This window comes from Stigmatopora argus, chromosome 9 (assembly GCF_051989625.1).
Source record: "Stigmatopora argus isolate UIUO_Sarg chromosome 9, RoL_Sarg_1.0, whole genome shotgun sequence".
Lineage (NCBI taxonomy): Eukaryota > Metazoa > Chordata > Actinopteri > Syngnathiformes > Syngnathidae > Stigmatopora > Stigmatopora argus.
This window is the reverse complement of record NC_135395.1, coordinates 8,484,460-8,505,461: the sequence shown is the minus strand read 5'-3', so window position 1 is coordinate 8,505,461 and position 21,002 is coordinate 8,484,460. Positions and strand designations below refer to the sequence as shown.

Sequence of the window (21,002 nt, the reverse complement as noted above, 5' to 3'; positions counted from 1 at the left end):
ACTGCTTTCTTATATTTCATTCCAATTATTATTGTTAGGGTTATTAGTCTTACATTATTATATATTTGCTCGCAATGTAGAACGCTTTGCTTTACTTAGCTTATTAGTCTTACATTATTATGTTTAATATATATTATTTATGTATGTTGGAAAAACATTGGAATAGAGCATTTTTTTGTTATGTTAGTAGTATATGTATTACCAAACACATGAATCTAGTGTATATACTCTGATTAGCCAGGAGATGGCAGCATTCCTTTCATTTAAAAATTAAACAAGCGTTTTTACCAATTAACATTTTTTAGGTGCTGTGTTCACTAGATTCAACACTTGTGAATTTTAACCCTTATAGTGACCATTTTAGATCATTATCTTTTAAAAATATTAGCATCTAGCATTAAATACATTCATTCCTTTTCTGCACCACTTCTCAAGGACTGCGGATGACGATGAAATATTTTGCTTAATTATTACATTTTTTTAAAAAGTTTATGCCATTTCAAATACATTTATAAATTAATACAATCTTAATAAAAGCCAGATTTATGAATAAATAAGAAAACTACTGTAACACTGGAAAAATCACAGTATTTTTAAGTCCTTGCATGCAACTGATGGTGATAAACAAACTGAGGAAAGACTTCAATTAACATTTCCTAGACTTGATTGTAGATGGCAGACATAAAAATGAATTGGGGGCAGGCTTAACTGCCACTGCTATGAGGCAGTTATGTAAATGTTTCTTGATTAGTAGATTACCTCGATCCAATTGAGAGGATAAAGAGGCCCTTTTGTACATTTCAAGGTGCTGCAACCATTTCTCTAAAGCAGGGGTCTCAAACTTGCGGCCCGCGGGCCAACTGCGGCCCGCGGGACGATAATTTGCGGCCCCCGTCTTAATATGAAATATCGATTTTTTTTAAAAAAAATTTATTTATTTATTTTTTTTAATTTTTTTTTTTTTTTTACCCCTTTCCCCATGATGGCGCCGTTTAAGTGGCAGCCAGTGGCAGTAGCTCTGTCCACTCATGTTTTTCTTGTTTTACATGAAAAATTAGAGGGAACATTGACATGCACCTGCTTGTGGCAGGTGGGATACTGGTGTGCCGATAGCGAGCAATGATGATGTCGTGACCGGATGATTCGCCTAAAGACGTTTCGCCGACGGACGTTTGACAGACGGACTCGTACTAGTATTTGTTAGTTTAATGATTAAATACAAATACTAGTATTTGTATTTAATCATTAAACGCTGTTTTCAGCTGGATTTGACCGAATTTGAGAGCATTTTGAGCCGTTTGGCGAATGGACGTCTATAGACGTTTTTTTGCCTCCATCGCGATATCATCCAGTATTTGTATTTAATCATTAAATGCTGTTTTAGGATGGATTTGACCCGATTGCTGTCATTTTACGGCTCGGTTCTGCTACATCTGCCTGCCCAAGAGTGCTTATTCCCGGACTGCCATTGATGGTAGACGAACATTGATTTTTACTATAATTTGGAAAACACCGGCGGCGGGCCGGATTAAAAATCCTAACGGGCCGTATATGGCCCGCGGGCCGAGGTTGAAAAACTTGTACACACACGATCCGGCGGGGCGAGCGTTCGAATCCCGTTTCGGCGAAACCTCCGTTCGGCCGAATGAACGTTCGGTGGAACGTCCATTCGGCGACCTGCCCGTCTGTCAAACGTCCGTCGGCGAAACGTCTTTAAGCGAATCATCCGAGTACCGATGATGTCGCTCACACTGGTACTCAGTGCGCTCAGGGAGGTTGTCTTTCTGCTCAGACCAACAAAAAATTAGAGGGAACTTTGGTTCGGAGCTGAATGAACCAATCACGGTGAGGTATACGGCTCTGGAGGGCGGGACATCGGCCGGGCTGTCCAGTGCCTCGCTCACTCACTCATTCATTCCTCCAATCAGCTGGGCGGAGGAGAAGCCGTGAGGCCGATCACTCCGCTCGGCGCGCACACTCCTCCACTGCTCTCAGCATAGAACTGAATGAGGCGCTATGATCCGTGATCCAGCCTGTGTCAGTGTCTGTAGCCATCTCCGCGATTGAAACGGAGAGCGAAAGTGCACATGCGCCACAAACCCGCGCGACTGAATGTGAAAGATCAACCCGAGACTCATTCCAAGTGGAAAACCATATTACAGAGCCCCAGAGATGTCTCTTTCAAAGCCTGCCGTGAAGAGAAAGGTCGGTGATGAGCACAGACAGTTTCAAGAAAAGTGGGGAGTGCAATATTTCTTTGTTGAACACAGGGGCACCCCGACGTGTCTCATTTACACTGAAAAAGTTGCGGTGCACAAGGAATACAATTTGAAACGTAATTGTACTATGAGACATGCTGAGGAGTACGAAAAATACCAGGGAGATGAGAGAGCCAACCAGGTTGCCAGTCTTAAAACACGTCTTCTGAGGCAACAGGATCTCTTCAAGAAGGCTACCAAAGACAGTAATGCAGCAGTCAAAGCTAGCTACGCCGTTTGTGAGTTGATTGATCCTGTGCTAAGTGATCCCAAATGGCTCATGGACTTGGCTTTTCTTGTTGATATCACACATGAGCTTAATGTACTGAACAAGAAGCTACAAGGCCAGGGGCAACTTGTCAGTGCTGCCTATGACAACGTGAGAGCATTCTGCACTAAACTTGTGTTATGGAAAGCCCAGCTCTCTCAGACAAACCTTTGCCATTTCCCAGCATGCAAGGCTCTCGTGGATGCAGGCACACCATTCAGTGGTGAGAAGTATGTTGAGGCCATTTCGAAGCTACAGGAGGAATTTGATCACAGATTTGCAGACTTCAAGACACACAAAGCCACATTTCAAATTTTTGCGGACCCCTTCTCCTTTGATGTGCAAGATGCCCCTCCTGAGCTTCAAATGGAGCTCATTGACCTGCAGTGCAACTCTGCACTCAAAGCCAAGTTCAGGGAGGTGAGTGGAGAAGCAGACAAGCTTGGGCAATTTTTGAGAGAGTTGACCCCCAGCTTCCCTGAACTTTCCCGAAGGTTCAAGCGGACCATGTGCCTTTTTGGGTGCACATACTTGTGTGAGAAGCTCTTCTCCACCTTGAACTTCAATAAGTCCAAGTACAGGTCCAGACTTACTGATGAGCATCTTCAAGCTCTACTGAGGGTCTCCACTGCTTCCTCCCTCAAGCCAAATGTGACTATGTGAGAAGAAGCGCTGCCAGGTCTCTAGCAGCAAGGAGTAGGCAAAAGAAGCCGTGTTCAGAATATTTCATGTTCAATGTTCCATTCAAGTTCAGAAAGTTAAAGGTTAAAGAGCTGTTAATACAGACATTTGAAACGGAATAAAAATAATTCATTTTCTCTACTTAGCCAGCCAGTGTATATCTACTGTATGCTCATTAGTATTATTTGGTTTTATATTACTGATTGATTTATTTTTTATTCATCTTTAAGTTAATTTATTGAATTCATTATTTTTTGTTAAAAAATAAAGATATTTGATAACGTTGGAAAGTTTTATCAGTGCTTTTCTTGTGGAAATCCTGATGCGGCCCAGTCTCACCCAGACTCGGCCTCTAGCGGCCCCCAGGTAAATTGAGTTCGAGACCCCTGCTCTAAAGCTTCTAGTATATTCATATTATAGCTCAGCCAAGCAAACTGAGTTTGACAACTCTGTACCTTTTTTTCCTGTTAAACCCGGTTGTCATGCACCTTTGTTTGTCTTTTGTTTTTCAGGAACATGGAACAGACTCCTCAATGTTTTGGACTTTCATAGTCTTACAGCGGTGAGTCATGATCACACAGTTCATTCAATAAGAACACGCTCTTATACAACAAATAAATGAGCCTTAGATGGATTGTTTTAGTCCAAGAGTTCTCTTATGTATATTTAATTATGTGTGTTTTATTCCACTCTGCATTATGGATTCCAATATACTATATCTTAATGCAGGCATCGTCATCTAATTTCATACTCCTCTCTGAATTCCAAATGTCATTAGGCTACCTTAAATCTATCAGACGTCATGAATATGTTAAGCTTATTAGGGTCAGCTTTAATGGAAAGGCATTCCAAGGCCCTGGAAAATAGGCTTACTGGCATATTACCATAGCAAGGATATTTATTTTGTTTCTGTTGATGGCGTGTTTGTTCGGGTTAATCAATTAGATTTTGCTGTATATTTTGTCACTCTGTATTTTAGGACTCTGACAAAATTTGTCAAAGTCATTTCTGCTTCTATTATATCCCATTTTTGGATTTTATGAAGTCCTTTTCAAAATAAAACTTCTACGAATTATAGCTGCAACGATAACCCCGCCAGCCGTAGTTTTGACACCCATGGTAAATCTGCAAAAAGCCTAAAAATACCTGGGGCAAAAACAATCAAGCGAGGTACATACTCATTAGCGCTCTGACACAGTGAGTCAATACTTTGCCAAAACAAAGCATCCACTGCAATGATTTCCACGTGGCTTGAGTTCGCTATCAATGCAAATGTGAAGGGTTGCAACATTTTGCCATTACACAGCAGGGGTCATTTTTCAAGTTGTGCAATCAGAATGGGAAACGTAGACAGAATATTTTACCAAAATGGGCTTTTTCACTTGCCTGTGTTGCCCCGCAGATGTTGGCGATTGGCACACTTGCAGAGGGAGAAACACAAGGCAGCCAGGCGGAAGTAATGCACCCCCGGAATCTGGGTCAGGCTTTTGCGTGCACTTTTATGTTTCAATTACTTTTAGATTTGATGCGTGGTTTGGTCAGTGCCTGCTGGATTTCATCATTGCAATGTTTTGCTGATGGTCATCATGTCTAATGGCAACATAAATGTTGGCTTGGGCTATAAAAAGGTTGCTTGCATGGAAATTGACCCATAGAATAAGTTTAAAAAAGGCTACAATGATTGTTAATTAAAAAAAAAGGATGGGACACAAAATAGTACAAAGTGCTGATAAGATATTATCTTTGAGGCATTAATTCTGCATTATGGATTCCATTATACTATATCTTAATGTAGGCATCGCATATGCACAGCGATTATGATGGAATTTTATTACACATTACTTTATGTCACTCTTTAAAAAGGCGATTTGGTATCAAAATGGTTTTCTCTAAAATTGGCACTGGAGCAGAATGCTGTAATGTAATATACATTTGATTATATAGTTTTCACCTTTAAATCTGTAAACAAAGTAACTCCACAAACTTGCTTTACTGTATTAAAAAACAGAATGAACAATAACATTAACAATGTCGGTAATAATCTCAGTCTTAATTAATTGTTTGTGCAATGTTTGCTGCATCTTTTGGGGGACGAAGCCCCCCTGTCTTTAAAATCCCCTGGCTCTATACAGAATAAATAATAACAATAATAATAAGAAAAAAAGAACTTGGTGGAAATGGCAGGCATACTAATTACATTGTATATACTAATAGGGCGGGGGAACCAATCGTTATTGCGGAAAACGTGATGACGTCACCCGCCGTCGCCGTGGTGTCATTCCTGAATACGCAGTCAGGTGTCGCGCTTTTATCTCGCTGTCGCTGCCGCTGCCGCTGTCGGTGCCGGTACCGGTATCGCTACCGCCCGACCTACCGATGCATCCTTTCCCCGTCGAGACACTTTTTCAAAACTGCATTCGCCCACCCACGGGTGGACTCGGAAAGACGTCGGGGCCCACCCGCCGGCGTCGTGCTTTCCCCCTGGCGGAAAAGTAGCGTCGAAGAAAAGCGCACCGGCTCTTAATGAGCTGAGCGGCCGCGTGGAGTGGAGTCGAGACGAACGCCGTTAGAAATCCCTCACCGTGTGGATTAGAAAGGTGGCGAATGACAGGCACGTACGTCGCCGGACGTCTAATGGAGGTGAGTATAATGAACGCCGGACAACTTGGATTAATTTTGTGCCGTGTTTTAGCTGCTAGTAAAACCGTCCGATGCGATGCTGTATGTATACGGTAGCCGTCGACGAGTGTGCTTGACGCGGTTCATGAAGCAAACACGCCCTGCAGCGGAGTAGCCGTTTTTTTGATGGGAAGGCTCCATTTTCAACATCCTGCCTGTCTATTACTCTCTTCGCTTCTACTTCCTATGCAGTCATGTCACCCACAGAAACCCACAGACACCCTCACGCGTGGCCAGGCCGCTATTTACAAGGTTCACGTCGATGATTTGCATTCGCCTTGAGGGGACAACTCGCAGGGTTCGAGGACATCATCCGACCTGTGTCCTCGAACCCTGCGAGATGCTGCAGACTCATGCATCTGTCTCCGTGGGGCGTGGTTGGGGGCATACTTGAAGCCCCCCCCACACACAGACACTTTTTCAGCATCTTCTCGCTCCACCAGGCCTCGGAAAGCTTTTTCACACAGAGAACCATCAGCGTTTCACATTTTTAAATCTTATCCCTCGAGATACTCATTCATTCATCTCCGAACCGCTTCAGGGGGTGCTGGAGACTAGCCCAGCTGACTACGGGCACCAGGCCGGTGACACCTTGAATCGGTGGCCAGCCAATCGCGGGGCACAAGGAAAAAATGACCAATCAATTTCATAGCTCGGGGCAATTTAGCATACGATTAGCTTAGCATGCATGTTTTGGGGGATGTGGGAGGAAACCAGAGCACCTGGAGAAAACCCACGCAAGCCCGGGGAGAGCATGCCAACTTCTCACGATAAGGACCGAACTGAAATCGAACCCTCGACTGCCCCTTGAGATACTCAGAATTTAAAAGTAAAATTTTAGCTTAGAGCCATATATAGGTCGCGAGCCATCAAAGCATTTATGCAATATCCTAGGGATGTCAAACTCAGTTTGGTTGGGGGGGCCACATTAGATGGTGTCACTTTATTTTTTGCCCCAAAAAGTTGACTTCCTTGCCCCCATTGACATCTTTCATCTACCCCTCCCAGTCCTAATAGATTGGACGCCTTGAAAAACAAGCGTCCGCAGCCAGTCGAAGTGAACTGGACTTCTAAAATGTTCCATTTTGCCTCATCAAATTCCATGAATTTTCTAAAACCTCAACATCATCTCAACAGCGTGTTGTTTACATGAGCATTTTCCAACCCCAGAAAAAAATGTCAAATGTATACTATTTATTTCAGTCTTGTGGAAAATTGATTTAACCGCCCCCCCTATTTAGAAGTCATCAGTGCTACCATCTGGCAGTCATTTCAACTAGCGTAGCCCCCCCTTTTTCTCCACGCGTTTGCTTGTAAAGTCACTTCTAATGAATCACTAAGTACTTTTAATGAGGATTAGCGCGCAGGGCTGCTTCTACGACGCCAGTCGTTTTGACCATTCCACGTTAAGATCGAAAAGAATGAGCCAAGGTTGTTGCCGAATGAACTATCGACGTCTTTGGGGACCGGCACGGCGAGATCCTAAACTTGCGGGAGTTGGAAAAAAAAACGCTTCCCCGCGGGCCCTCGATTATTCATACAAGACGTAATCTAAGTCTGTCCTGCTTCCGTCTCCTCTTGCTTTGCCAAGGTTTGACCGCCATTGTCATGCGTGTGTGTGCGCGAGCGAGTGTGTGATTCCTTCTAGCATCACCTCATTTTTTTGCCTCCCGCTCAACCTTGTCCAAGAGATCACGATCAAAACACGGTGTTTGAATGTTCAACTTTTCCTGTTTGAGAATCCCACCATGCAAAAGTGGGAGGAAAGGTTTCCGTAGCAACTGTTGGATTGTATCAATGTCAGTTCATGCCATCTTAGCTTAAAATGGCCCCGCATGTGGTTGTAGCTTCGTTTTTATTTGTATTAGGAAAGGATTAGGCAAATCCGGTTGCATCTTGGATCTGGTAGACCACAGGTGTCAAAGTGGCGGCCCGGGTGGGGCAAATCTGGCCCGCCGCATCATTTTGTGCGGCCCGAAAAAGTATTTTTTTTTGTTATGGGATCAAATTCAAATTATAGATTTATAGGGAATATTTCCTGTTTTACCCCTTTTAAATCAATCATGGTTAATTACTTTGGTTGCTCCTTTGTTACTGTTTATACAGATTTTTTTTATTGAATTGAAATGATGTCTTTATTGTCATTATACAAGTCTGTTTTTTTACTCTATCTCCAATAGATGTGTTTCCTCAAAAATCAACCCGCAATGATGTAGATTGGATGCCGTGTGAAGTGAGATACTTGCCAAAGAGAGGCGGCCATTGATTCTCTCCTCCTCGGTACAACACACCCGCATCTTGATGTCTGTCCCGATCGGTCGGGAGTGCCATGTCGTCAGCCACGCCCACTGCGGTCCCGTCCCATAGGAAGGGAAGGAAGGTGGACAAATCGGAGGCCATGGTCGACCCGGTTCAGGCTGCCAACGAGGAGCTTAGGAGCAAAATGATGGATGTCCAGATCGAGCTGCAGCAGGAGCGGGGCAAGGTAGGGAAGCCGCCACCGTCTTCCGGGAATACTCACATTTCTGGCAACCGGACAGCTGGCAACATGGAAGGATGTTGGAAATATTTCAATACAAAATCAAGTAAAAAAAAAAAGACTATGGCCACCACCATGAAAAATCTAATTTGACAATTAGGCAATACAGAAAACCTGAGGTTCAGCCAAAAGAATAACAATTGCCATGGAAACCAAGCTAAACGCCAAAAGGTAATGAGATGCTACATTCAGATCAAAGTTAAACCGTTTTGCCAAAACGCTTAAGACCTTACGTCGCTGACGGTCAAAGTCACGCAACATAAAAAAATGCAGTTTTTTTCTGGACTGTAGTTCGACACACCACGTAGCCTTTTGCTAGCTAGCGTCAGCCTACAGTAGTCGCGTTGTGTGCTTTCGCTATCAAATAAGCTAACTCTCTCTAACCCACCTCTTAGCCATAATAGTAGGCACAGCAGCTTATTTTTTGTAATTTTCAGATATTTTCCTTTTTATCTCTCGTATTTTCACGCAAATTTCGAGTTTAACAGCCGAACTGGACTTGCACGGAAATCCCAGCGTGGGACCAGAACTCTGTTAGACCTCCAAAACTCATTGCCCAGATGATAATAATAATATAATCGGACATAGGCTTTGTTATCATCATTGACTCGACAAAAAGCCTAATTGTCATCACACCCAGAAACTGCGTATGACGAAATTGGTATGATGTGATACTAACGTGCAAACGACTTAGTACGGGTGGGTAGATTTTCCCCGGCGCTGACAGAAGCGGTGTTCTTCAGGCGTGTAAACTGCGCGAACGACTGCAAGAGCAGCGTCAAGCTCGGGAGCTGGAGCAACACAAGCACGCCGTGGCGCTGACCGACTTGCGCGCCAAACTCCACGAGGAGAAGCTCCGCGAGACGGCGGCGGCGCGCGAAGCCCTGGCCCGGCAGCACGAGGCCGAGCTGGCCAGGACCATCAAGATCCGCGACGCCGAAGTCCAGCGGCTCCAGGGATTGGTGCACGCCCTGAGGGACGGCGCCGCCGACAAGCTGAAGAATGCTCTCCTGGGAGAGGCGCGGGAAGAGGCCAGGAGAGCTTTCGACGGCGAGAGGCTGAAGCTGCAGCAAGAGGTACGGCTCAAGCACGCAAACGTTTTCCTGACCGGGGATCCGGGGCTGAGGGAAAAACAGGAAGCGGCGCCAAGCCGGGCTATTGTTCGCCGCTTTCCTAGAGAAACCACGCATTGATCTCAAGACCTTGCCGAGGGGTTAAAAGTGGCGTTTACAAATTTCAGAGCTGCATTTAGGCTAGGAAGTGTTTTTTTATAGCTACTAAGCGTTTCACATTTTTTAATCTTATCCCACGAGATGCTCATTCCTTCATTTTCTGAACCCCTTCAGGGGGTGCTGGAGACTAGCCCAGCTGACTACGGGCACCAGGCCGGCAACACCTTGAATTGGTGGCCAGCCAATCACGGGGCGCAAGGAGACAAACGACCAATCAAATTCATAGCTCGGGGCAATTTAGCATACGATTACCTTAGCATGTTTGTACCTGCAGAAAACCCACGCAAGCCCGGGGAGAGCATGCTAACTTCTCACGGTGAGGACCGACTTGGGATCGAACCCTCGACCGCCCCTTGAGAGACTCAATACTCAGAATCTAAAAGTAAAAATGCATGAAAATGTGTGCATTTTTGGTCATTTCAATACATTTAAAGTACAAAAACATTCTTTCGACAATGAAAAAACAAATGATTAAAGGGGCGCTAGAGGTAGTGTCGGCGCCACAGTACCAACGCCACACTTTTTTTTAGCAATTTACATGAAAAAATGGAAATATTGAAAGTTTGCCACGTCATGTTCTAAACAAGTTTTGCATTTTGCACCTTATCAAAACGTTCCATTATTTTGAAAGTATCGCACTCTCGTCCTTTTCAGTTGTTTCAAGCAGCATAGACGTGCGTTAGCTAAATGCAAAACGCCAGCCCTAGTTGATTGGCTGTTTGTGTTTTTTTTATTTGTCAGCAAGAATTAACCATGTAAAGTCATTGAAAAGCATTAGGAAAGGAGATCATATTTAACTCTATTTTGGCATGCGTGTCTGCTCAATGGCACAAAATCTGAAAATTGTCTTTTCCTCACTACAAAATCCCTCGATTTTTTTTGTCGTTTGTCCGCCGTGGTGAACGGCGACCTTTGTTTTAGATCCAAGAACTTAAGGCGTCCAAGAAGCAAGCCGACGAGACTCTGGCCAACGTTCTGCAAGCCGACAAAGCCAAAGCGGCTGATCTGAGGACGGCTTACCAGCAGCACCAGGACGAAGTGCACCGGATAAAACGCGATTGCGAGAGAGACATCCGCCGACTGGTAAGGGCGCCGTTTCAACGCAAGCTTCCGGGCTAAGTATACGTAGCTACCCGACTTGCTGTGGACGCTTGTTAACACCACGCCTTTGTCGAAAATGTGGCTTTTTTTTCTTGAGGTGCAAATTTTGATCCAGGTTCTAGAGGAAAGCTATTTTGTCCAGTTTATTCCTCTGGCCTTCTCCCGTAGATGGATGAGCTGAAGGCCAAGGACCGGGTGGCGTGCGCCTTGGAGAGAGAGCTGGGGATGCAGGCGGGCTACACCCAGAAGCTCCAGCTGCAGAAAGAAGCACTGGACGAGCAGCTGGTTCACGTGCGAGAGGCCGAAAAGCACAATCACGGCAGCCCCAGGAGGGAGGTGGTCCCGGGCCTGGGGGACAATTCGGAGCTGCTCGGGAACCAGGTTCATACATCTCCTTGATTTGTGCAATCTTTTTTATTGATTTTTTAATTTATTTATTTAGTTATTTTATTTATTATTATTATTTTTTATTTAGTTATTTTTATTTTATTTTTTCAGCTTTTGACACCACACTTATATCACTGCAGGTAGACCTGGGCGATAACAATAACGATAAATGATCGTCAAATAATGTTAGTCAACGATAATAAATTCGATAGATTTAAACTGCAATTACACCACCCAGACACAACACGACAACAAAAATACTTTTTAAAAATCCTCATAATTTATATTCTCTTTTCTTTTAAGTTAGTTAGTTTCCCGATTGAATAACGAGAAAAGTCATTTATTTACACAAGTTTCATATTTGAAAGAAAATGATGCAATGGTTATTGTGATCATTTTGAACCATTTTTGGTCATAGCGCCCAGGCCTAAAATGCTTTTCTCAAGTCTGGGCGGCACGTTCATCATCCTCTATTTGGCCTCGTCCTCCTTCCCGCCCGTCAACCTCCACCTGCATGCTCTCCTCCTTTTTTCAGTTTGTCTACTCTAGCTCCCCTCTCCACCCTGCTCCCCAGGAGGTGGAGGAGCGCGACACCAGGAGGTTCCAGCTCAAGATCGCCGAGCTGCACTCCGTCATCCGGAAGCTGGAGGACAGAAACGCGCTGCTGGCCGACGAGAGGAACGAACTGGTGAGGACCAGGTGTCGCCCTTAGCGTTAATGGTGGACGGCGGCCTCCACTCCAGATAAAACATAGCAATTCGCGGGCTAATTAGCACGCGCTACCTGTTTGAAGTGGCGTCGGAGCCACCGTGAAAGCGCTTCCCGTCTTTGTTGCCTTTCCAGCTGAAGAGAGTTCGAGAGGCCGAGAGCCAGATGAAGCCCATGTTCGAGAAGAACAAGCGCCTCTCCAAGAAGAACGACGACATCCTGCAAACGCTGCAGCGAATGGAGGAGAAACTTAAAAACCTGAGCCGGGAGAACGCCGAGATGGTGAGAAAGCCACTCGGTTTCATTTGACTGAAAAGAGAAACGAGGTTTTGGCGCCGTCCAGATGATTGTTATGCACCGTTACCCTGGCGGAGAGCCCCTAGCGGCCACTCGAGGAACCGTCTCATCTGACCGGGCGGCGTCTCTTCCCTCGCTTAGAAAGAAAACGCTTCCCGTCCTGCATTGGCGCACCAAAGCCATCACGGTCAGCTCAAACGTCCCACCTCCCTTACCGACTTAAGCCACGCCCACGAAGAGCAGGAAGTGGAGTTCCTCAAGCTCCAGCTCGCGGAGCAACGTGGCGTCATCGACGAACTCACGCAGGTTGCCTTTATTTTCTTGGTTCGACACTGGCTTGACCAACCCGTCGTCAAACGAAACTAAGTGTTGTTTTATTTTGTTTTTTAGGAACGTGAGCGTTTGGCGATGGGCAAAAAAGCGCGGCGAAAACCTCTCAAATTAACCAAAGTAAGTACGCCGTGTTGCGGCCAATAAACTTAATTGGGCTCAAGGGAGGGACGGCGTGAGAACAACGCATGTGCCGCTCATGTTTCAGGAGCATTATGCAAGATTTGCCCTTCAATTATTCATTGAATGGCCCGTAAGAAAAAAAGGCCCCTTTTGGAAATACTTGTAATGTATGATTTTTATTTATTTATTTTTGGGACCATTTTAAAAGTCGCTACTCAGCCCGTTTTAGTTATTTTTTTGATTCCACCTAAACAATGGATGACGAGCCTCCACAATCTCCAGGGAAATTTTGCAATTGCAAAAATTGAAAAACTTGGACAGAGCAACGTTCATAATCATCATTTTAGTGGCCTATTGTTTGAGAAAAATTTCGCCTTTGATTTTTTAAATTTGATCAAACAGATTCACGAAAACTTAATTTTGAGTCTGAATAGTCAAGTTCATTCATTGCTCACAAAAGTGATACATTTTTAACACGACTACTAATGTTGACCTGTAGTTTGTTAGTCTCTGAAATGCAGCTTCGCAATGATAAGCGTGGCGAACTGCTTATCTGGCAACCCGTGTCGTACTACTTTACTATTTTTGTGCCACCAGTCTTAAATATTGTTCCTCACAACAATCTGGGGGAACTTTATAGATAGTCATTCCCTTTTTTTAATGGTATTTATTTTTGGCCTCTTCTTAAATGTGGAGAAAAACTAAATCCAAAACATTGTGTGCGCTTTCACAATTGGGCGTGTACGCTTTGAAGACATTTTAGATGATGCCTAAGCGTTGCTGCGATCGAGCCTGCGCGGACGTTGCTAGGAGGCGGAGTCGCTCGTCGTCACGGTCGCACCCGTGCCGGATGGGAGTAGTTGTTGCCTTGGAAAGGTGGATACCACATTACATCTACCAGAGTGACTCGCTCTTCTGGAAAGATTTTTTGGGTGCGATCGTTAGCAGCTTTTTTTGGCTGGAGAGATTTCCTAGAGAGGCGACATGACGGAATACTTTCTTCTCATCCTTTACTTCTCCGCCTTCATTTGCCTGTGCGCTCTGGTCTGCCTTTACTTTTCCGGTTGCCAGGAGATGACTTATAAACACGACGGTGAGTATTATAGGCCTTACAAAAGATGGCATGCTTGCAGGGAGTGATGTCACTTTGATTTTTTATTTTTTTTCCAGACAGGGCAGGAAACTTATTTCTTTTAACTCCAATCCGTCACCTTTTTCCCTCCCCACAGAGGCATGTTGTGGAGACATATTTTGGATTTGACGAGGAATCCGTGGAATCGGAAACCTCCTCCTTGACCTCCTTCAACACCGACCTCACGGATAGGACGCCGGCTACTCCGGAGGAGGAACTGGAGGAGGCGAGGAAGCGAGATGGCGTGCGAGGAGGCGTCCACATTGCCGCTGCGAAGCTCACGCTTTCTCTTTTTTTTCCCTCAGAGCGTCTCTCGCGAGGAGTCGGAGCTTCGCTTTCGTCAGCTGACCCGAGAGTACCAGGCGCTCCAGCGGGCCTACGCCCTCCTACAGGAGCAGACGGGAGGCTCTCTGGATGCCGAGAAGGAAGCCATGGTGCGTCTATCTTCCATTATTTCTTCTCAAAAGTACAAACTTTATTATCTGTAGTCTAATATATACAAAGTATACCGGCACAAGTGCGCTCGGGACGTAATAGTGTGCATACGTATGAGGCGTAATGAAGTCGGGACGTCCTTGGTTTAGGACAACCTGGCAACCCTGGGACTCCCCATAAATGGCAAATAAGAGTTGTGGTGAAAAATTCAGATTTAAAAGATGAATTTGACTGTACTTAACAGACAGGTTTACGCGTATGACCGAGCTGCATAATGTCAAAAATCCTATTTCATAGTAGGTAAAAAGAATTTTCAGATGTTTCTAGTGAAAATGGAGCTCAATATGATTAAAATTTCTAATGCTAAAAAAGCTTGCATGGTTCATTCTTGCAAAGAAATAAAACGTACAAAGACTATTAGTTTTAGCTAACGTTGAAAAGGCACGCTACTTTCAAAATACTAATTCGACATTTTGACTAGGTCCAAAATGCGAAACCTATTCAGAATGTGGCGTGGCGTTATTTTTTTTTGCCCCGAATTGAATTGTCACGGTCAGTTCAAACGGCCAGTCAAAAACGAAAACTTTCAACATATTTTTGTACACGCGTAAAAATCTCCCCGTCTTCCTTCAGACGCGCGAACAGCTGCAGGCGGATCTGGGCGGCTGCCAGGCCAAGATCGCCGACTTGGAGAAGGCTCTGGTGGAGCGGGGGCAGGTAACCCAGGCGCGCGGGGGGGGCGAGCGCGGCTCTCGGCTCCTCCTCCTCTCGCTGGCCCTCCTGCATGTTTGTCTGGCCGCCGTGCTCCTGGGCTGGCGCTACGCCGACCGGGTCTGCCGCAGGTTCCTGTGGCCCGACTGACGACGGCACGTAGCCACGAAATTACGATCCTTTAGAGTCGTCCACTTAGTATTTTTCTTAGCCTAAACGTGGGTGTAATATTTGCTGAAATTGAAGCCTGGCATGTTTTTCCTTGGCTCTATTTTCGTCATATCTTGGCTATTTTACTTAACATTGCCATGCAAAATGTGTTATTAATGCCTTTACAGCATTAGCATGATTGCACGTTTTGATGATGCAATGTTAGTATCACCTTTTTGTTGTTGTTGTTGTTTCTGCATGTACCAGTTCTGTCTTGTAATGTTCTTTATTTACATTATCCTTTTTTTTCTTCTTTCTATCTTTCCGAGTGGGGCTTTATCAGCATGCTTCAAACTCAGAAGAGGGCTTCCTTTCCCAGGACTAATAAACTTTTTGCTATGACAGATTCTGTTTTTTTGTTGTTTGTGTGTATCTTTGTTTCCTTTGCATGTGATATTTGGAATTGGAGGCTTTTTTTTTCTCTTCTGATTCTCTCTGTCTTTCCGCACTTGCGCCGACGGCCTCCACCCGTGAGAGCCATTTGTTTTTCTGACCTTGTGTCTGATTGCTGTAACAGGACTCCAAGTGGGTGGAAGAGAAGCAGCACTTGCTCAGGACCAGCCAGGAACTTCATGAGAAGGTACTTTTTCATTTATTGTTGCGTACCTACTTTTCTACGCTTAATGTCTCGACGCTTGTCACGCCATAAACTGATTAAAAATGGAATTTACTGCAAAAAATGTTTCTATACCTCTTATACTCATCAGTTTCACGGATAAATTGGTGCTTATATTACCTAAAAATCAGTCTTGTTGGAAAAAATATCCTTTTAGTACTACAATAAGGGCTGTTTTTTGCTATAGGCAATGTGGACGACCGCCCAAGGCGCCATCTATTTGGGGGCGCACGGGAATCCGATATTTTTGTGCATTTTACATTTGTGTCATGTTGCCATGTTTGCACACTTCTATTGGGGCAAAATGAGTTTGTTTGCTAAATGATATAAAATGGAATAAGAGGTACATTTGCAAGTACGTGTTCATAGGATAAACATAAATATGTTTGGATGTCGGCGGGGCAAGAGGCCTGTCCGCCCAGGCTGCAAAAGTAGCACGGCCCGCCTCTGAATAGTTATAAATGATTCAATGAAGGAATAATTTCCCTGAACAATAAGCGTAGCAGTCATAGTTGCTTTTTAATGACATCATAGCAGTTCCTATTGGATGGGAAACCTCGCTTAACCTTGATACGATACGAATAACTGTCCCATGTGCGCAGGTGTGCCACCTTCAGCAGGCGGAGTCGCGGCTGCAGGCCGAACTTCAGGACGCCCGAGACCAAAATGAGCTGCTGGAATTCCGCGTGCTGGAATTGGAAGTAAGAGAGTGCAGCCTCGTCAAACTGACACCAGGAGGCGACAAAAACAATCTCAGCCCCAGATGCGTACACGCCTACATACAATGACTAAAAGCTAAATCCACCCAGCGTGTTTTTGTCCCAGTACACACCAGTGTCTCCATGTTTTGCATTCCCCTTTTGTGCAATGCTCAACAAATGATTTGTTTTCGCCCCAATATCGTTTGGCCTGAATAAAATGTTTTTTTAAATGTACCATCCAAACAAACAACATCTCGGTTGTTTTTTCTGTTTGCTCCCGTTTGCGCATGTGCGTCCTCAATTTTTTCTTTTACACGTTTCGTGAACCGTGGATTGCGTGGGTGTTCCATCACCGTCCCGAGTGATAACCCGCGTATCACCTGCTTGTTAAGCGTGCATCTATTTATGTTCCAGGGCTTTCTCACCCCAGGCAAAGGAGCTGATGTCATTGTCACTTTTCAGTTTCAGCATGCATTTTATAGACTCCTTGTTGGGTTGACATGTTTTTTTTTTTGGTTTTGTTCCACCTCCTTCATGTTGGCCGCTCTAGATCATGTAACGGTATCGTAAGTAAAGCCGTCATTCCTTCTTGGCCACTTCAAGAATGGTTGACAAAATTGTTGTTGTTTTTTGACCACGCCAGAGTTCATGTCCATTTTGTCGTCTCCACAGGAGAGAGAGCGAAGGTCTCCGGCCCTCAATCTTCACATGTCGGCGTTCCCCGAGAACAGTCACGGCGCCCTCCAGCTCTACTGCCGCCAGGAGGGAGTCAAGGTAACGGCATCCTTTTTAGAATAATTGTTTTTTAACATTTGATAATGGCCACTAACCGGGTGAATCTGCACAGGATGTGGTCATTCCCGAACTAATGAAGAAATTGGACATCCTGGGAGATAACGGGGTGTGTGTGGGGCGAGTTTGATATGGGGTTCATGGCGGGGCTTGTCATCAGTCATCCTTTTCCATTCTCCGCCTGAGCAGAATCTGCGAAATGAGGAGCAGGTGGCGGTCATCCAGGCGGGCACGGTCATCGCGTTGTGTGAAAAGGTCAGCTTTGCGGGGGGGACGCCGTCCAATTCCAAGGCGTCTAACGTTGTCGGTTTTGCAGTGGTTAAAACAGGTGGACAACACGGAGGCCGCTCTGACGCAGAAAATGATTGACTTGGAAAACGACAAGGTGAAAAACCACTCTCTTTGACATGATTATTAGGATGTTTTTATTTAAAAAAAAAATCTTGATTCAAATGTTTAGATTTTAATCCACATCGACCCTACATGACCAGCTATTTTCATGTTTTGGTTGTAATTGCCAATGTAAATTCTGCAAAAAAATTAACATTAGGATTATACATTTAAATTTTTTTTTTTTTTAATATAACGTATTTTCTGGACTATAAGTCCCACTTTTTTCATAGTTTGACTGGGCCTGCGATTAATATTACCAAGTATTTTTTTTCTCTCTGACCACCGACAGTCTGTTACGTTGTTGTTGTTTTAAATACTACATATCTGAAAAAACTTATGTCAACAGATGCCTATTTAGCCCGTTGTCCTCCATTTTGCTATTGTGTAAACAAGATTTCTTGGTTACAAATTCAAAATGAAACTTGCCAGAGCAGAAAAATAATAATAATTGATTAAACAATCTAGTATTCATTGCCTTAGTTGGTTGTATCCTATTTTCCAATTTGTAGGTTTTTTTTGGAACTAAATCAGTGAAATCAATGTAATGTGTCATGACATTTCTTACCTCAGGAGCTGTTTAGCAAGCAGAAGGGTTTCCTCGAGGAGGAGTTGGACTACCGCAAGCAGAACTTGGACCAGGCCTACATGGTACGGCGCCACACCGCAAATGTACCTCTACAACATTTTCAACATTGTTTTGGAAAAGAAGAAATAATAATAATAATAGTATTTCCACTCGCGCATCTAGGGATGCGCCAATTTCATTTCAGCATCAGACACTTTCCTTATAAGTCAGATTTGTCACATGGCGTCGGGATACTGCATCTTTGACCACTCAGTTATAAATTGCTGATGCGTAGTAGCAGATTATTATTTTTATTTTTTAATATTAATTGTGGCATGATGAATGAGTGGTTAGTGCGTCGGGCCTTGCAGTTCTGGGCTCGAGGGTTTGATCCCAGGTCAATCCACACTGTTTGGAGTTGGCGTCTTCTCCCCGGGCTCACGTGGGATTTCTCCGGGTACCCTGGTTTCCTCCCACGTCCCCAAAAAGAGACTAATTGTACGGCAAATGGAGGGATGGCTTGTTTTGTTGTAGAGGATCGAGGAGCTGGAGGCCACGCTGTACAACGCGCTGCAGCAGGAGCAGCCGTCGTGCCGGGCGCTGTCCGAGTCGCTGAGCGAGCGGCAGAAGGAGGAGCTGAGGCTGGCCGTGGACAAGCTGCGCCGGCAGATTCTCCGCCAGAGCCGCCACTACGACACGCAGGTCTTGCGGGAGCGCATGGAGCTCCTTCAGCAGGCCCAGCAGGTGAGAAACGTCGACCCCGACCCAGGTCAATCCACCTCCGACAAAAGATGCAGTATCCCCCACGCGTTGACAAAAGTCCGGTTACTCGCTGATATATTTAAAAAAAAAAGCCGTATAATTGATCTTGTGGTTTGACCACATTTTCTCCTCCTAATGTTAAGTCTAAATGAGTTTTTTGTTGTTGCACAAAAGTCTCACCCTGGGAAGCCAAACTCATTTTGGTTCACATAATGTAAAAATAAGGGGGGGGGGGGGGAAAGACTCACTGTTGAAATCCTAAAATATTACAAGGTATGACTTTGTCATTCTTTTAATATCACAGCTTTTCTCTTGTCATATTACAATGTATGACGTTATTCTCGTAATACTGCCACTTTATTCTAGTCATATTTTGAGTCATTAGCCCTTTTTTATTTGTTTGGTCATGAGTTGAGTCAAACTTTGACAACTGAAATTGGCCATCTTTTCTGCAGCGCGAAATGGCAGTCGTTTCAAATTTAAAAAAATAAAATAAAATAAACGCAGGCTGTCTGAACGCAGCACAATCCAGATGAGGAAAACCTATTGTAAAAATTGCTGATTGATTTGAAAACTTATTTTTTTAAATTTATGTCACAGATTTATTTTTGATGCAACTGAAATGAATCCTAAAAGTTAAGGACTTAAGTAAAGTTTAAAAATGGCTTATTTCATGATTTAATTTTCTTTGGATCATCGTGTTTTTTGCCATGCAGAGAATTCGAGAGTTGGAGGACAGGATCGACTTGCAAAAGAGACAAATAAAGGAAATAGAAGAAAAGGTACTCATTGATCTATTAGTCAGAAAAAAAAATGGATCATTAATTCCACATTTGTCACTAATGACACTTTTTTTTCTTCTCTTTTCCCGTTGCACATTCATTGGACTCTTTTTCTTCTTCTAGTTTCTATTCCTCTTTTTGTTTTTCTCTTTAGCCTTTATTCTTTGGCCTTAATGGACACGACTGCGCAACCACATCAGGTAACAAAAAAAACATCTTATATCATTGCAAATTAAAAAAGAATCTGTATTTATTTTTTTTCCAGGTGTTAAGTTGCGGCAAGAGAGGCCAAAACCACATCTTTTTGTAACGCATTTTTATTTTGAAACAGCTCATGAAAAACCCAATGGGCTTTTTTTTTTACCTGCACTTTTCTTGCAGAAGAAATGGCCTGCAAACATTTTTTTATTCTCACCAGATGCAAGATTTATTTATAAAGTATGACTCAACGACTTCTACGCTGATATTTGAACCCGGAAGAAAAGCTTAAGTTTAGCCGTTTGACATACCCCATTTGGTATAAGAGAAAAAAAATGCTTTAGGGTTTTTTAAAGTGCAGAGCAAGACAAGTCAACGCTGGCGTTTCCACGGAAACGGCGGGGCCAGGCCAAGTCGCCGAGATGAACACCCGTAACTCTGAAAAAGGAAAAAAAAAACGTCAGCCAAAAGGTGATTCTTTTCACCCAGAATATTTGCCACCTCCTTATTTTTAACGTCTTTATTCCTATAATTGAATTCATGTTGACAGAAAAAAGAGGGTAATTTGAGGAATGTCCTCTCTCTCCAAGCTGTTCCTAATATTAATAATGGATGAATGTTATCCATATTCAAAGTTTCACAAATGTCTCCATTCCTATTCAAAGGCCAAGATAATAATAACATTGTTTTTCCCGTGATAGGTTAAAAGTCAGCGGGCAGGCCAAAAAAGTCACGTGACGGGCAGATGGCTCAGGAGAGGTGAAAACACTTGGGTTACCGTGGTTACGGCTGGACGCCACTCAGAACCGGTGGGCTTGATGTTGTGTGCGAGACGCTCTTGTTTGCCAACCCCGAGTGACAGGTGAGGGCATTCTTTGGAGGATTTACATTTTGGCGTGCCGACTTCATCGTTGGGTCTCGTTCACAGGAGCCATTTGAGCCATTTGCGCCGTTTTTGTGCCCATCGGGGGTCGGATGACAGGCGGTGACTTTTCCCGGGCGTGGCGATGGCTCGCTCAAAGAGCTGCTCTACGACTCCCAGCCAGAATCGTCTTCCCCGCAGCTGCTAAAATAGGAGCTTACAACCATGGTGAGTCATTGT

At 44.2% G+C, this 21,002-nt stretch overlaps 2 protein-coding genes across 10 annotated transcripts; both read left to right on the top strand.

Annotated features, from left to right (window-relative positions):
• Window positions 1-3,613: 3,613 nt before the first annotated feature.
• On the top strand, window positions 3,614-20,794 carry jakmip1 (janus kinase and microtubule interacting protein 1). Of its 9 annotated transcripts, none has more exons than XM_077609626.1 (25): window positions 3,614-3,769; window positions 8,067-8,166; window positions 8,254-8,371; window positions 9,169-9,501; window positions 10,579-10,740; window positions 10,927-11,139; window positions 11,681-11,833; window positions 11,989-12,135; window positions 12,292-12,456; window positions 12,541-12,600; window positions 13,833-13,961; window positions 14,041-14,169; window positions 14,804-14,887; window positions 15,609-15,671; window positions 16,310-16,408; window positions 17,081-17,182; window positions 17,256-17,309; window positions 17,390-17,455; window positions 17,517-17,585; window positions 18,164-18,241; window positions 18,693-18,902; window positions 19,637-19,702; window positions 19,826-19,902; window positions 19,968-20,371; window positions 20,602-20,794. In XM_077609626.1, the coding sequence occupies exons 3-23, from the start codon at window positions 8,285-8,287 to the stop codon at window positions 19,874-19,876; spliced, it is 2,520 nt and encodes an 839-aa protein (XP_077465752.1). In that variant the 5' UTR covers window positions 3,614-3,769; window positions 8,067-8,166; window positions 8,254-8,284; the 3' UTR covers window positions 19,877-19,902; window positions 19,968-20,371; window positions 20,602-20,794. The 9 variants fall into 9 exon arrangements, with proteins under 9 accessions (XP_077465752.1, XP_077465749.1, XP_077465751.1 ...); XM_077609625.1 differs by lacking the exon at window positions 3,614-3,769 and adding an exon at window positions 5,491-5,847; XM_077609627.1 differs by lacking the exon at window positions 3,614-3,769 and adding an exon at window positions 7,273-7,477.
• Window positions 13,151-13,816, top strand: LOC144082449 (uncharacterized). Its single transcript, XM_077609630.1, has one exon. The coding sequence runs from the start codon at window positions 13,588-13,590 to the stop codon at window positions 13,741-13,743; it is 156 nt and encodes a 51-aa protein (XP_077465756.1). The 5' UTR covers window positions 13,151-13,587; the 3' UTR covers window positions 13,744-13,816.
• Window positions 20,795-21,002: the final 208 nt, after the last annotated feature.